Source organism: Rhea americana, unplaced genomic scaffold, assembly GCF_003343005.1.
Source record: "Rhea americana isolate MKP2758 unplaced genomic scaffold, rheAme1 scaffold_260, whole genome shotgun sequence".
NCBI lineage: Eukaryota > Metazoa > Chordata > Aves > Rheiformes > Rheidae > Rhea > Rhea americana.
In genome coordinates, this window is record NW_028186380.1 from 99,747 (window position 1) to 115,291 (window position 15,545).

At 38.2% G+C, this 15,545-nt stretch overlaps 1 protein-coding gene across 6 annotated transcripts in view; it reads right to left on the reverse strand.

The window, feature by feature from the left end:
- Nucleotides 1-15,545, reverse strand: part of PPP1R12A (protein phosphatase 1 regulatory subunit 12A) — a 131,107-nt gene that overhangs the window by 42,757 nt on the left and 72,805 nt on the right. For all 6 annotated transcript variants that reach the window (XM_085307641.1, XM_085307644.1, XM_085307642.1 and 3 more), the window contains 6 exons: nucleotides 13,796-13,955; nucleotides 11,376-11,520; nucleotides 8,563-8,637; nucleotides 8,079-8,164; nucleotides 7,787-7,944; nucleotides 926-1,053 (listed from right to left, as the gene is read on the reverse strand). In XM_085307641.1, coding sequence (XP_085163767.1) covers nucleotides 926-1,053; nucleotides 7,787-7,944; nucleotides 8,079-8,164; nucleotides 8,563-8,637; nucleotides 11,376-11,520; nucleotides 13,796-13,955 — 752 coding nt within the window. The remainder of the gene's footprint in view (nucleotides 1-925; nucleotides 1,054-7,786; nucleotides 7,945-8,078; nucleotides 8,165-8,562; nucleotides 8,638-11,375; nucleotides 11,521-13,795; nucleotides 13,956-15,545) is intronic.

Here is a 15,545-nt window from a genome sequence, read left to right on the forward strand (position 1 = left end):
AGTATAGAGTTTTGACTTGTATACCATCTTCTGACTATGCATTACTGTCTACTGCAGGTTTTTTTTTTCCCCCAGGCACATATATCTTCCCTTTGGCAGACAAAATCATTATGATTAACTTCACATCAAAGTGGAAAAGGCCTTCCGCAAGCAATATTGTCTGTCTGGGTTTATTTTTGAAGCTGTGCACTGAATACATGATGCACCCCAATTCCCTGTTTTTTCTATGAAGTTCTAACTACATTGAAATCAAGACTGTAACCTACAGCACTTTCTGCTTCTTATTTCAGATACTCCTTTTGGTCTCTGCACCTAAATATTATCTGAATGCTTCTAAGGTCTCCTGAAAGTTAAATCATGCCAGTCACCTCTTCCTTAAGTGCACCACAAATACGGGCACTGAGATAGTAATTTTCTGCATGAAAGTCTTTCAAAAGATGAAGATGAGTTTCAGAAAAAAATGCTAGTCACTGTGCAACATATTTTTTTTTTTAAAGGAATCTAGCTTTAGATAAACTCATTTTCTTTAGAAACTGCAAAAAGTTATGATCAAAACAAAACATAGTCCAGACTACTCTCTTATCACTTTAATTCTTACGGAAAAAAATTCTTCATTATCCATTGATTTCTAACTGTCACACTTCTCCTGAACACATTTTCAGCATGTAGAAGACAATGGATGTATTTCCAGCATGCCTTGCCTTACCTCTCATTAAGGAAGGTAAAGAAGTCTAAAAGTATTTAAGAAGTTAGCTTGCTTGAGAGCACTAAACAGCATGGGTGTAAGTGTCAGTTTACATTTCTTACTGACTGATGTTTACAAAAGCAAAACCCAATTCACTTTTTACACCAGAATCAAACAATTTATGCTTACATAGAGGAACAGAAATCTAAAACTACAAAAATAAAAAATATTTTATTTTACCTTTTTAATGGGTGATGAAGGTGTCCCTTGCCCACCGGTTACCGAAGGCGCTGTCACAGCTACTGAAGCTGATTGTGCACTGGTGGTATTTGCATTATTAGTCACAGCGGCCAAGGGTTTCGTCTTATCTGCAAAATATTGTCAAGATTTTCATTTATAATTTCCTGATTTGTACAACACAGAGTTGGATTTCTCTTTAACAAATGTGATAGTCAACTTTCCCAGCAGCGTTTTATTACTTATGCTTCAGGATTTTCTTTCACTCCCAATCTTTATCTTGGTTACATGGAAAAAAGCAGCAGTTTTTTTTCAAAAATGCTCATGCAATATAGCTTTCTTTTGTAATTCAGCAAGTGTCAAACACCCAGAGGTCCAGACATAGAAGCACAAAATCACTCAGGTTGAAAGTGACCTCGGGAGATCCCCAATTCAATCTGCTCAAAGCAAAATCAAAACTGAATACAGACCAGGCTGCTCAGGACTTTAATCAGGTCTTTAAAGCCTACAAAGGCTCCACAATCTCTTTAGACAATTTATATATTAGTAGACAGCTAATGACCTTAAAAAACTAACAGTGGAAGGTATGTTGGCATGTAATATTTAATTTGAACAAAGAAAGATGCTAATTCAAAGTAAAATGTTTATTCTTGGACAATTGTACATACTGAGTGTAATGAAATAATTAACTACACAGAGAACAATCCAGTTGGAGACCCTAGCCAGCAGATGTGGCAGAGGCAGGGACTTGCTGGCCTCTGCAAAACAACCAGAGCTCTGACAGGCTGTTTGCTTCACCCCTTCTTGGTCTCTTGTTTTCTCCACCTTAGAAAGAGTTGGTGGATGCTTTGTCCTTCCTGCCTGCATACCTCCCACTCTCCTTCTTTGCTTGTTGTCACTGCGCTTGCTTGAGCATATCTTTACACCTCACTTCTGTTTCACCTTTTTAAATTGTACATTCTTCAGCATAGATTGCTACACTCTATCTGTGCAGTACTGAGCAGGACGGGAATTCAGTTCCCACTGCTTTTGGCCTTACTATAAACATGTCTATTTCTGCATTACCTATACAATGTAGGAGCAGTTTGTTTAGAAAGGCGGCAAGGTTCTCATGACATCCAAATTCAGCAAAGTAGCAATCTGTGATTTGAAATTGCATAAGTATGCTATTGCTATTACACATTTGTTTATAGTTACGACATGTTTGGAATTAATTATTTAGGCAGTAAAAAAAATATGAAAAAAATTATCAGCTTATATGACTAAGTGTGTGTTTAACAGAAAGTTCCTTTTGAACACAAGACAAAATAAAAAATGACAAACTGGGTTATGGTGACACTAAGTTCAACAGGACAGTGTGGACTAACAATCTGAATTAAGAAAAGTGTGTAAAAATACAGCTAGAGCCACTAGAAATTTGCAAGTTACAAATTTGCATAATATAGCTTTAAAAATATATGGGGAAAAAAACAGCAGTGAAAGTATGGAAGGGACAGGATAACAGGAAAAAAGTGGAAAGTGGACGTTTTACATCTGTATTCTAAAATTATTTCAAAGACAGGAAGGCTGAGACTAGTACTGACTAACTTTCAAAAAATATGCAATTATATCAAATAGAATATGTTTAAAAACCAGACATTTAAATGTGTTTAAAAATCTTGACTGTTGGAAGATTTATTTATTTTTCAGCTTGTTTTCCTCTCCTTCAGGACATGCTAGTTTCATACTTGTATTTCCTTGCTTGGTCTTATAGAGTGAAATATATTTAAAGTTGCATTCCCACATAATCAATAAAACAAAACGTAGATTTTAGAACATTTCAAACATCCCAACCCAGCAGAAATCACAGTTTACAGTACTTCAGAATACTGAATAACGTTAGAATATTTTACAATCAGAATGCTCCTGATAATCTATTTTTTCACTAGAAAACCACCTTAAGCTGAATAACAGGGAAAAAAAAAAGAGAAAAAAACAAGCTTAGAACACTTAAAGATGCAGCTCTATAGGGAAAWGCTTAAAGTGTAGCTTGCCAAATAAAGTATGATAAAGCCTTGTTGATATTAAAAAACCCAAAGTTTACATAAATTAATTCTTGAGTCAGAGTCAAATTTTCCTGGCACTAACTGTCTACCAGTAACAAAGAGAACAGTTACCAGAATCATAAAGTTCAGGAGACATTATAGTTAGCTCAGTGACTGAGAAAGTACTACATGTTATGTATCACAAATGATCCAAGTTTATCAAACCTCAGTCTCTGTATATATGGGATGAAAGAACTCGAAGGTGAACAAATAATTCCAAAGCCAGACAGACAACTTTTTTTTTTCCAGTTTAGCACTGAAATGTTGGTTTCTTCCAAAACATTAAATTTTAAGGATAAAGATATTTTTCTGTACTCAGTGAAAAGCTTATAGGAAAGGCATGTAAATCCCAGATAGCCATATTGTTGAACAAAGGCTATACAGCTAAGCTATTTGACTCCAGTCCTCTTCAACCAGAGAGAAACCTTTTCCCTGACCATATCTTGAGCACAGCTAACAGAGGCAGTGAACACACGCAGCAGTTTGCGCAGAAGGGTACAAGAAGGCACCTTCATTTCCAATCCGAGGAGTGTACACTTCCTCAGATAGGGTCACGACATGCTGCAGAGCACATTCCCCAGTAGCTGTTGCAATTACTGCATCAGCTGTGTCAGAGGCTTCGACCCAGACAGACCGTCTGACAGGAGATGCAGATCTACAGGTCTCAGGCTGCAGGGAATGCTTGGGGCCTCTCCGTCAGGCCTGGGCTGGCAGTCAGCGCTCCTGCAGAAGGTGTGCTGTTGTTGATGAGTTGTGTCACTAGGTAATGGAGTTACAGGAGGAAGTCAGTAGGCTGTGTAGCATCTGAGAAGATGAGCAAGAGATAGATAAGAGTATTCTCGGAGACCGTGCAGCTCCAAGAGCCCCAACCACCAGTGGAGTTGCCGGAGGACTTTGTAACRTGTGAAACAGTACATCATAACACTGTAGAAGGCTGGAAACTAGTCACTTCTCATAGAGGAAGAAAGGCTCTTACTCCTCCTGAAGACTTGCAATTGAGGAACAGGTTTAGTGACCTCCAGACTGAGGAGGATCTGGGCACGGCTTCAAGGGAAGCAGCTGAGGTCACAGACCGTGTGCCTTGCAGGAACACTGGGAAGAAACAGCAAGTGATTGTTGTGGAAGACTCCCTGCTGTAGCGGACAGAGGCACCTATCCACCAACATAACCTCCTGTCTAGAGAGATTTGCTGCCTGCCAGGGGCTCAAATACGAGATGTCGTACAAAGACTAAGGCTTGCCCATGCGCTGCGCTATTACCCTCTGCTGCTTTTCCATGCAGGCACTAATGATACCAATGGCAAATTGGAAACCATCAGACAGGATTTCAGAGCTCTGGGGATGGTGGTCAAGAGTCTGGGAGGAGCCCAGGTCACTTTCTCCTCAATCCTGCCAGTGAGGGAGAAAGATGAGAGGAGAAGCAGACAGATTTTCCAAGTTAAAAACTGGCTGTGCTGCTGGTGTTAGCAACAGGGTTTTGGTTTCTATGACCATGAGACCCTGTTTGAAGACTGACTATTGATGGGGAGAGATGGTATCCACCTCACTAAGCAGGACACTAGTGTCTTTGCCAATAGGTTGGTCAGCCTGATAAGGAGGGCTTTAAACTAAGCAAGATGTGGGAAGGAGTGAGTTGTTTGCTGACGAAGGAGACAGTAGTCAGCAAAACGTGGCTCAAGTCAGGATGCCTCCAGCAGGTTCATGCAGCCATGGAAAGGCATAAGGAACATGACTATGGAGGATCCTCTTGCACCCCTCCTGGGAAACCTGTATGCTTGATTACCTCCCTGAAATGCCTGTACACCAATGCACGCAGCATGCGGAATAAACAGGAAGAATCAGAGATCTGTGTGTGGTCAGAGGGCCAAGATTTCATTGCAGCTACAGAGATGTGGTGGGATAGCTCGCATGACTGGAATGCAGTCATGGATGGCTACGTGCTTTCTAGGAAAGGCAGGCCAGAAAGGCAAGGTGGTAGAGTTGCTCTTTATGTGACAGCGCAACTGGAACGTATTAAGCACTGCCTAGGGGTGGAGGAAGAGCAAGTCGAGAGCTTACGGGTGAGGATCAAAGGGCACGCTAGCATGGGTGACACTGTTGTGGGTGTCTACTACATGCCACCTGATCAGGAAGGAGAAGTTGATGAAGGCTTCTACAGACAGCTGGAAGTAGCCTCAGTGTCACAGGCCCTGGTTCTCACAGGGGACTTCAACCACCCTGATATCTSCTGGAAAGACAACACAACTAGTCAAAAACAGTCTAAGAGGTTCTGGCAGAGCACTGATGACAACTTCTTGAAACAGGCAGTATAGGAGCCAACAAGGAGAGATGTGCTGCTGGACCTTGTACTAGCAAAAAAAATGGACTGGTTGAAGATGTGAAGATTGGGAGCAGCATTGGCTGCAGTGACCATGAGATGGTGCATGAAGAAAGCAAGACAATATTTAGGGTCACAACACTGCACTTCAGGAGAGCAAAATTTAGCCTCTTCAGGGACCTAACTGGAGGAATTCCATGGGTAAGGACCCTAGAAGGAAGGGGAGTCCAAGAGAGCTGGTTAATATTCAAGCATCACTTCCTCCAAGCTCAAGAGCAGTGCATCCCAAGTAGAAAGAAGTCCAGCAAAGTGGGCAGGAGACCTGCAGGGATGAGCAGAGAGCTCCTGGCAAAACTCCAACAGTAAGAAGGAAGTATACAGAATGTGGAAGAAGGGACAGGCCACTTGGGAGGAATATAAGAACACTGTCAGAGTATGCAGGGATGTGACAGGGAAGGCGAAGGCCCATTTGGAATTAAGTCTGGCAAGGGATGTCAAAGACAACAAGAAGGGATTCTTCAAATACATCAGTAGCAGAAGGAAGATTAGGGAAACTGTGGGCCTGCTGCTGAATGTACCTTGGTGACAAAGGACACAGAGAAAGCAGAGTTACTGAATGCCTTCTTTGTTTCAGTCTTTACTGCTAAGGCCAGTCCTCAGGAATCCTAAAGTCTGGAGACAAGAGAGAGTCTGAAGAAAGGAAGACTTTCCTTTGGTCGAAGAGGATCGGGTTAGAGATCTTTTAGGTAAACTTGACACCCATAAATCCATAGGCCCTGATGGGATGCACCCACAAGTGCTGAGGGAGCTGGTGAATGCTATTGCTAGGCCACTCTCCATCATCTCTGAAAGGTCATTAAGAACTGGAGAGGTGCCTGAGGACTGTAAGAAAGCCAACATCACCCCAGTCTTCAAAAAGGGCAAGGAAGATGATCCAGGCAACTATAGGCCAGTCAGCCTCACCTCCATCCCTGGAAAGGTGATGCAACAGCTCATTCTGGATGTCATCTCCAGACATACGGTGGAAAAGAAGGTGATTAGGAGTAATCAGCATGGATTCACCAAGCGGAAATCCTGCTTAACCAATCTGATAGCCTTCTATGATGGGATGACTGGCTGGGKAGATGAKGGGAGAGCAGTGGATGTTGTCTATCTTGACTTCAGCAAGGCTTTTGACACTGTCTCCCAGAACATCCTCCTAGAGAAGCTCTGGAAGTGTGGGTTAGACGAGTAAAGAGTGAGGTTACTTGAGAACTGGCTGAATGGCAGAGCTCAGAAGGTTGTCATCAGTGGCGTGGAATCTAGTTGGAGACCTGTAGCTAGTGTACCCCAGGGGTCTGTACTGGCTCCAGTCTTCTTCAACTTAGTCATCAATGACCTGGATGAGGGGGCAGAGTGCCTCCTCAGCAAGTTTGCTGATGATACTAAGCTGGGAGGAGTGGCTGACACACCTGAGGGCTGTGCTGCCATTCAGACCTGGACAGATTGAGTTGAGTGGAGAGGAACCTCATGAAGTTCAACAAGGGCAAGTATAGGGTCCTGCGCCTAGGGAGGAATAATCCCATGCATGAGTCCAGATGGGGGTGGAAAGTAGCTCTGCAGAGAACGACCTGGGAGAGCTGGTGGATAACAAGTTAACCTCAACCACTCTGTGATTCTTCATTCCTTCCCATCTAACTTCATCCCACACAGAATTTGGACTTAGACACCTTTAAGCATTGCAGAGTCCTATACATAAATGTGCAAAACATTTAGTTTCCCTTAGTTCAGGCGGCATAAAGAAATTTAAACAATGGCATTCTGCTTATTTTCAGAAGTCTAGTGTAATGCATCTCTTGTATACAACTCTAACTTTCCAAATAACATTCCCCTTGAAATGAAGTACTGAAGTAATTTCTTGAGCTAATATTAAAATAGCATCTTAATTTGAAACTGTTTATTTCAGTACATTAATACTGAAAATTAAGTATATATACACCATTAGATTATGAATATCTGAGCTAAGATTCCCATATTCATTGGTGTTTACTTCAGGATGGCAGGAACAAGTGATGTTTGCTCTTCTGCTGTTCCAGTCTCTGCATCAATTCTGTGATCAAACACTACTATGAAGACTTTATTTCTGTCTTTCTTCTGATCTAACCTCTTCATGTTCTTTTTAACACGCAATTTAAGGCTTACAGTATTCCAACTATTTCATTCAAGCTAAACAGCTGATCAAACAAGTAGATTAACAGCTTTAACCTTAACAGCCACCAACAAATACTTCTTTGTTATGTCTTTACGTCTGTGTTATGACTTTATTTTAGACATATATAAACTTGCTTTAAAATGACTGGAAATTTACTAATATGCAGAAAAAATTGAAGTTAAATTTAAGATACTTAGCTCTTTGCATATGATACTAATAAAGTAAAATTACAAAGCAAAATGTTAAAGAAAGTAAATGATTCAAATAACGTACCTGTCTCTGCTTCAGATTCTGAGTCATCATCATCATCTTCTTCACTAGAACAGCTGGATTCATCCTTCTTTCCCTCTTCCTCCTCATCTGCTTTTTCATGTTCCAGAGACTCTATACTAGATGCATTCTTTTCTTGCTCCATAATCAAGGTTTCTTTACTGAAATTTCAATTAAAAAATCCTTAATGAATCCTAAAAAATTTACTAAAGCCAGTTAAGTAGGACTTTGTGACAGCTTGTGAAGTTGTATTTTTTTTTTATTAAGAGCTTAMCATTTTTAATAGTTTACTTACTTTTTGAATGTTTTTTGTGTCTGATTATTATCCATTGCTGTAGATTCAATTAGGGGAGATTTCTTTTCCCGTTTTTCACTATGAAGCTTCAAAACACAGAGAATGATGCAGTTAAACAAAATATTAATGGGCACACCTCTTCTCCAACTTTTTCAAATACCAGAATGCATATAAACTTAGAAAGTATCTAAGTTCAAGACTCTAAAATCTCAGAAACTACTTAGGGTAAATAAGTTGCTCATTGTAGGTGCTCCAGATCATAAAATGCTTGCTGCAGGAGGTAGTAAGACAGCATCTTTCTTCTTCCAAAGCTTTCTGTTGCACGTAATTGACCAAATAAGGGCATGAAAGAATTAAGATGACAACGGCATTATCTGAATTGAAGCCTCAAATCATGCCTTATTCTTCAAACCAATTCAAATAATTATGTACCACAACCGTATGTATGAAGTGTATATACTATATGTACAGGCAAAAGGCCTACCAGATTCTGCTTCTTTTGTAATTCTTCTAAATATCCTAGAATATCTTCATCTGCCACATCAAATGCTGTCTGCCCCTGGGGAAGTGGAAAAGTAAAACATCATGTTGTACAGCAGAATGTAAAGAAAATGGATTATGTTGCCTTATCACATGATGAGGCAGGTAAGCAGCACAACTATACAGAGAAATTAAAAAGTTTAAGTCAAGCTTTATTATAAACTGTTAGTCTGTCAGTGATTGAAAACAGTATTGCACACCTGTTTTTTTGTAATTGAAACAGAAAACGTTTATACCTGACAAATAATATAATGAAATAAAAGCATGACTTCAATAAAATTTTTGTTTCCTTCTAAGGAAAAAACAATCAAGGAATAGAAAAGCTATTTGAAAGAATGTAATTTTCACAGTATCAGTCTGTTCCAAATAACTATTCCAGTTTAGTTAGGCAGTTTAGACGGACACTCATCAATACTATTCTGTCCACCTTAGACTATCCCATACATAGCAAGACTTTTTTTTTTTTTAAAAAAAAGTAATTGTTCAAATCCATTTATCAATTATTTAAGTGACATTATTATGTTCCATATTTGGAATTTCTGATATCACAATATCATGCTCTGTATTTGGAATTTTGTATTTAAATACAGTAAGGTTGGAATCTAGACAGATCCCTAGATCTGCTGGTATAAATGCAGCTCTATCAATATGCTGTGTGAACATACTGAAATGTTGTGATGATTGCGACAAGAACAGTCACGTAAACAATTCTGTACAGTAATCAACAACAAAGGCTGACACAGTTGTCATTTAGAAGTGGCCGTAACAGCTTTCCAAGATAAGGAAAGGCATTCATATTTGTCTCAGTGCGTGTTTCAGTTCAGCAAAATGTTAACTGGAGAAAAATATACTGCTAATTACATTGTGAAGGCCTGCGCTTCTTAAATGGCTATGAAAGGTGAACCTCCAAACCACTACTTTCAACAGCCAAAAAATTTCTGATCACCTACCAGTGACCACCTACCACTCCTTTCAACAAGCATTATCCAAAACAGCTTGACCTTTTCTTTGAAACGTGAACTATTCCATTTACCATAACACAGTACTAACTTTGAAATTAAACAACAAAATCATCTCAAGTTTATATCTGCATTATGGCTACAGTTTTTAATTTGGCTTTCTAATTTTAGGTATCTATTAAGTGAATTTATTTCCAAAAACTATCGAGTTAGACCTACCTTCACTACAAAAAAAAAAATACTTTGCAAAAAACCTGTTGTGATCGGCAAGTTAGATCTAAGTCCAATTCGTAACAGCTAATACCTGAAGCTAAGCACCTAAACAGTAATGGCTTAGTTCTCTCTGATGCTAAGCACCTATCACAGAAAACAAACTSCACGGAGTTTGCACTGTGCATCATCTCTAAAATCAAAAATGCTTACTGAACAACACAACAGGCAGAACTTTCCTAACTTGCACAGATAAGCCTCTACACCAGATGAAATAGCTCATCTATCCCTCTGTACCTCCTTTATTCTTATTCTTACCCCAACTGAGTTGAACATATTTTCATGAGAAATTTCTCTAATACCTCCTTCACATTTTCACAACCCCAGTAAAAAAAATCTGATAACTTGAGAAAGCGGCTTGAACCAATTGCACCAGCTTTTGATTACCTGATACAAATAGCTGATATTAACATATCTGCAAGTATTACATAGAAGCAGAATTGAAGCTATTTAAAATATAATTCCAGATTTCATTGATTTTATTGCAAGCAACCCAGATTTCTAAGCAAGATGTCTGGTCTTCAACAAAGACTAAAACTATAAAGCAGTGGTAGTTTTTTTCATTTATGCAAGGAGGAAACGCTTGCTAATTCATGATCTAATTAAGAGCTGGTATCTGCATATGTCCCTAAATTACCTTAAAAAACATTGATGAAAAGTTCCATGAAGAATTCACTTTAAAAGTCGTGCAGCAGATTTACATACACTGTATCAATAAAATTTGGAATCGAATCAGAATCTAGCCGCAAAGTGTAGTGGGAAGAGACAAAAGGGAGCTTCAGCACTTACACAGTTGAATGAAAGGTTTCAGCTCYTCAGGATGCCAATGTGAATCATTAAAATATTTCTATCTGTGGGGAGCTAAATCTTGCAAAGCCAGCAAACTGCATAGGCCTTAACATAAAAGTTGAAGAAATAGTTTAGGAACCATTCAAGCTATGTCCAGTGAGTCCAAAGATGCCTGAAATGTTTCCTAGAGCGCACCCAAACCAGTAAGATGATTTTTAAGAGTTAACAGCAAAAGCTAATACGCAACACTGGCCAAAGGCATCAGCATTGCCCTCAGCGAGCAAATGGAAAGCCAATATGTAGTTCAAACATAGCTGCCTGAAGAATAAGCCAAAAAAAAGTTAATATATGCAAGAAGTGAGAAATTTCAGTTGATCTTTGTTCCTTCTGTTACGTAACTCTCCATATATGCAGTTGTATGTATGTATAAGCAATTCTAACCAGTAATATGCATCTCTGAAATGTAAATAAAACTAGTCTAGCTTGAATTTCACTGTCAAAGATTAGATCATACGGACCAGTCAGTGTAGAGCTAAGTGTAAAGTGGGCCCAGAAATTAAATTAGAAAATCAGAGAAATTAGTTCTGAACACAAACATGCTGTTCTGACAAAACATGCATTATAGAAAGCTCCATGTACAGTAAACAGCACTTTATCATCACTTTTCTTACCCTGGCTTCTAAAGTCACTTTAGAGACCAGAACTTTGAATCTTGACAAGGATTACATAAAAATCCTACCACTTTGTTGACAGCCTCCATATCACAAAGGTTTTCCACTAAAATGCGACATGCTTCTTCTTTACCCCAATGAGCAGCAGCATGAAGCGGTGTCCAGCCATCATAATCTTTAATATTTACATCGTAGTGAGCCTGTATTAAAAGTCTAAAGAAATTCAAAGAATTAAATCCTGACACTGCTGATAAGAATAGTTAAACTGCCATATTACCATGAAATTGTTCTACAGTAATATTCTCCTCCTTTCTCATCAAGCAATATATGATATTATAGCTGGGCTATTGTGAATATATTAATTCAATTTCTTTCTAGAAATATTTGCCTTTTCACTGTTCAATAGGCATATTTATTCTTAAGAAATATTCAAGAAAAATCTTCCTTGTTCATTTCTTTAAAGACCATTCTTCCTGTATAGCTAGATAATTTTATCTACGCATGCAGTAACAGAAAAACCTTCTGAAAGAAAGGAAAGCTGTAAAATGTCAAGAATTGTTAGATAAACCAGTTTTTACCCAGCAAATTATTAAAACCTACTTCTACTCTAACATTAGTTGCTTGAAACCAATGACATCTCCTGTCACTAATTGATGCCATAGCAAGCCAGTGTTAGCACTCACTGGTTGTCCTCCGAGAGGGAGCAGAGCTCCTCCAGCAGAAGATCTGCTTTTCAGCCTGCATTCAGCACTTGACTTTGTATTCAGGTACTAGACACAGTGAAGCACAATCCCCAGAAAGATCAGCCAGAAGGATGGCTTTGATGTCAGTGGCAAAGTGGCAAGAGATACTGTTTATGCAAAACTGTTTGTCAGGTCAGGTATTCACTTCTTGAAAATTCATCCCATAATTATAAAAAAAATCATATGACCATGAAGTATTCTTTAAGAATTCTATTTTTCAAGAGCTACTACTTTTATAGTAATATTCTCCAGTGAGTTAACATTTTTTTCCTCCAACAAAATTGCTTCTCTTTATCAGGCTGAGGTATCAGTTCTTCTTCAAAACAAAAAATTCCCATACAGTAAATGATACGTTATACTGATTTTAAAAGCTCTGTCAATCAATTTGTATGTGTACACAAAGCATTACACGGCTCTAATGATCTGAATGGTAGCAATACTTACACATGAACACTTCTCATTTTCATTCAAGTTACAGTATATAGCTGCTCCTAATAYTGCCACAGCAGGAAAATACATTTACAATGTATTTACAATTACAAAGCAATGTAATACTAAGTATGCCTTACTCTGAAATAAATTTTGGTAATGAAAATACAATCTTTTCAAGTTGCATAATTTCACTTTTTTGAAACAACCACAGTGACAAAGTTAAATGAACATATTACTGATGCAACTGGCAAGGTAAAAATGTAAGATTTTTCTGGACTCCAATTCCAGAAAGTTACAGATAACAGAAACTTCTAGCAACCATTAAATGTGTACGAGGAAAATATGCAGTCCTGGAGATACCTAAACCATTCTGAAATAGTCATTCAAATGCCTCAGCAATTTTTTGCATTTTGGGTTCACAATCTTCAAACTCTTATTATGGAATTAGGGCTGCCAAATGAAAATGCATCATTGGTTTTATAATGAAAGAATGATTAACAAGATCTGGAAAAGAACATATTTCCTACTGAGTACCTGTTAAAGACCGAGTCATATTTATTGCCCTAAATCTTTTTTCTTTTTGTCCTCTGGAGAAGTATATATGTATTTATCTATACATTTTCAAGCTATTATATGGCTTCAAAATAAGAACATCTATGTTTCTGTTCAACATACTGGTCCAAAATTATTTTTAAATGTGATGAAATTCTGCTAAATGCAGTTTTCATAAAAAAAATTAATCTCTGTTACATTATACAGTATTGGTAGTATTGTATTCTTGACCAGTTATGTGTCTATTAGGGGACACCAAAAGTCTGAAGCYTCCCAGGAAAGATTTCAAGAGTCAAGAGTTTCTACAACTGTCTCATCAAAGAAAGCAAAATGAAATTCTCTATTCTTTCAGGTCTGAAAAGCTTTAGTCTGGATCATGGACTCTGCTTTACATATAAACAAACATGGTGTCTTGAAAATATGCTTCATCTTCCAAAATGCTAATTGGTACAAAAAAAGGTATCAGATTTGCTTATACGGTCAGCTTTAGAAACAGGAAATGTTTTTTGCCATTCTTTCTTCTTTTAAGTAAGTATTCAAACTCACTAGGCACACTGTATTCATATTTTGAACGACCTCAACGCATCACGATTTAAGAGTGCTTGATAAAAATTGCAGTTTTGAGGAAAAAATAGTTCTAGAAATTGTAATTTTCCAAGATAGAATTCCTAAAAGTGAGAAGTGCCTAATCCTATCAATTCAGCAACATTACATCAATGAGACAATCAAGGAGGAAGAATTTCCATTTAAGCCGTACTTACTTTAAGACTTCTGTATAGCCCTTAGCAGCAGCAACGTGAAGTGCTGTACCACCAGATTTTGCATGCCTGACATCGTTTATATGGCCGCTGTTGAGCCACTGTCTTGCATCTCTAAGCATTATCCGTTCTTCTTCTTTTCGAGCTGCCTCTATATCAACTCCTAATTCAGATGGGGAGGGGGAGACAGGACACAAAATGCTTTATTTTAAGCATTTAAATTAAATTTTGTAACAAAAGTGTACCATGCTTAAGTGATACAATAAAAATAATAGTGAAACAATATGATTACTGTTTACAGAAGGATACGAATCGTTTTGAAAATGAACCGCAAGAGGTTATGGGAACATCCACCATAGCATCAGTATACATTCTGAATGCATGATACAGTTTTTCAACAGGGGAGAGGGGAGAAAAAAAGCAGAAAAAAAAGCAGGGGGGAAAAAAAAGCACATACCCTCTGAAAGAGGAGCAGGAAGGGGGGGAGAGCCGGGGGAGGAGGGAGGAAAGCCGGGGGAGGGGAAAGCAGAAAGCTACTGAACTGGCCCTCCAATTTTAAGAATTTCCACCGTAACAGTATTAATCACTAAAGTGACCCATTAGAGAAAGAAAGAAAATTTACAGCTTAACTTTAATAAAGTGTGAAAACATTAGTCTCATTTATATCTGGCTATACAGAATATTGAAAATAAAATAGCTATAATATTCTCTGATGCATGGTTATTCTTCAAAATACTAGGCATTTAGTAGAAAGAGACGTAGTAACTAAGAATACTAAGAGACGAACTAAGTGTACTAAGAGACGGCTGCTCAGCAAGCCAGCTGTCAGTGACATACGCTGTGCGTGATCCAGCTAATCTTACACACTGGTAGGCATGGTCCTGGGAAATATTTACTGTTTTACTGATCTCTAATTTTGCTCCAAGCAAAATATAAGAATTTGGACTTTTATAACAGAAACAGATGAAATTTAGAAGCAGATTTGATTTACTAGCCACCCATAAAATGACAAATTTCAGTAGCAACCTTTATAACCTAAAAAACAGCAGGTAAGAGAATTTTTAAGATACTGAAGACAGAAATGCAAAGCTCTTCTGCTCTTTGACTGGGAACTAATTCCACCTTCTTTCAGTATCCCCTGCTGAGTCTTCATCTGTCCCCAAACTGTTTTCCTCCAACAAACACGTTGCAGCACGTAACTCTCCTGCCTGTCCAACTAAATCAAAGCCCAGCAAAATAAAGCAGACACAAACCTATGGCAACCTAGAGTATTTCTTTCCAACTCTACTCTACACAAGTAATCTTCATGCAATTTCAAAGTCTGGATCATGAAAGCAACTTTGGACTCTAACACCTTGGAAGCAAGCAAGCCATTCCTCCTTCACAGGGGGAATGAAGCCCCAGAACRTGGAAGCCAAACAAAACCCAACGTGGCTGCTGCCCATTTACACATGCAGCAGAAACTGCACTGAAGGATAAAATGGCCTTCGTTAAAAAAAATCTATTAATAATAGGAAAGGCAAAAACATAGATAATATATAAATAATATATAATGCAATGCATTATTTCTACTATATAACACATGATAACACAGATTACAATAAAACAGATTCATGAAGTTTTATCAATCCACTTAAAAATATAAAAGTCAGACATAAAGCACTGTGTCAACAAACCATCAAATTGAAAGCAAGTGTACTGGTACTGCCGAAATACCCTTAAGGCAATGGATGGCGGACTGAGATTTCTATTA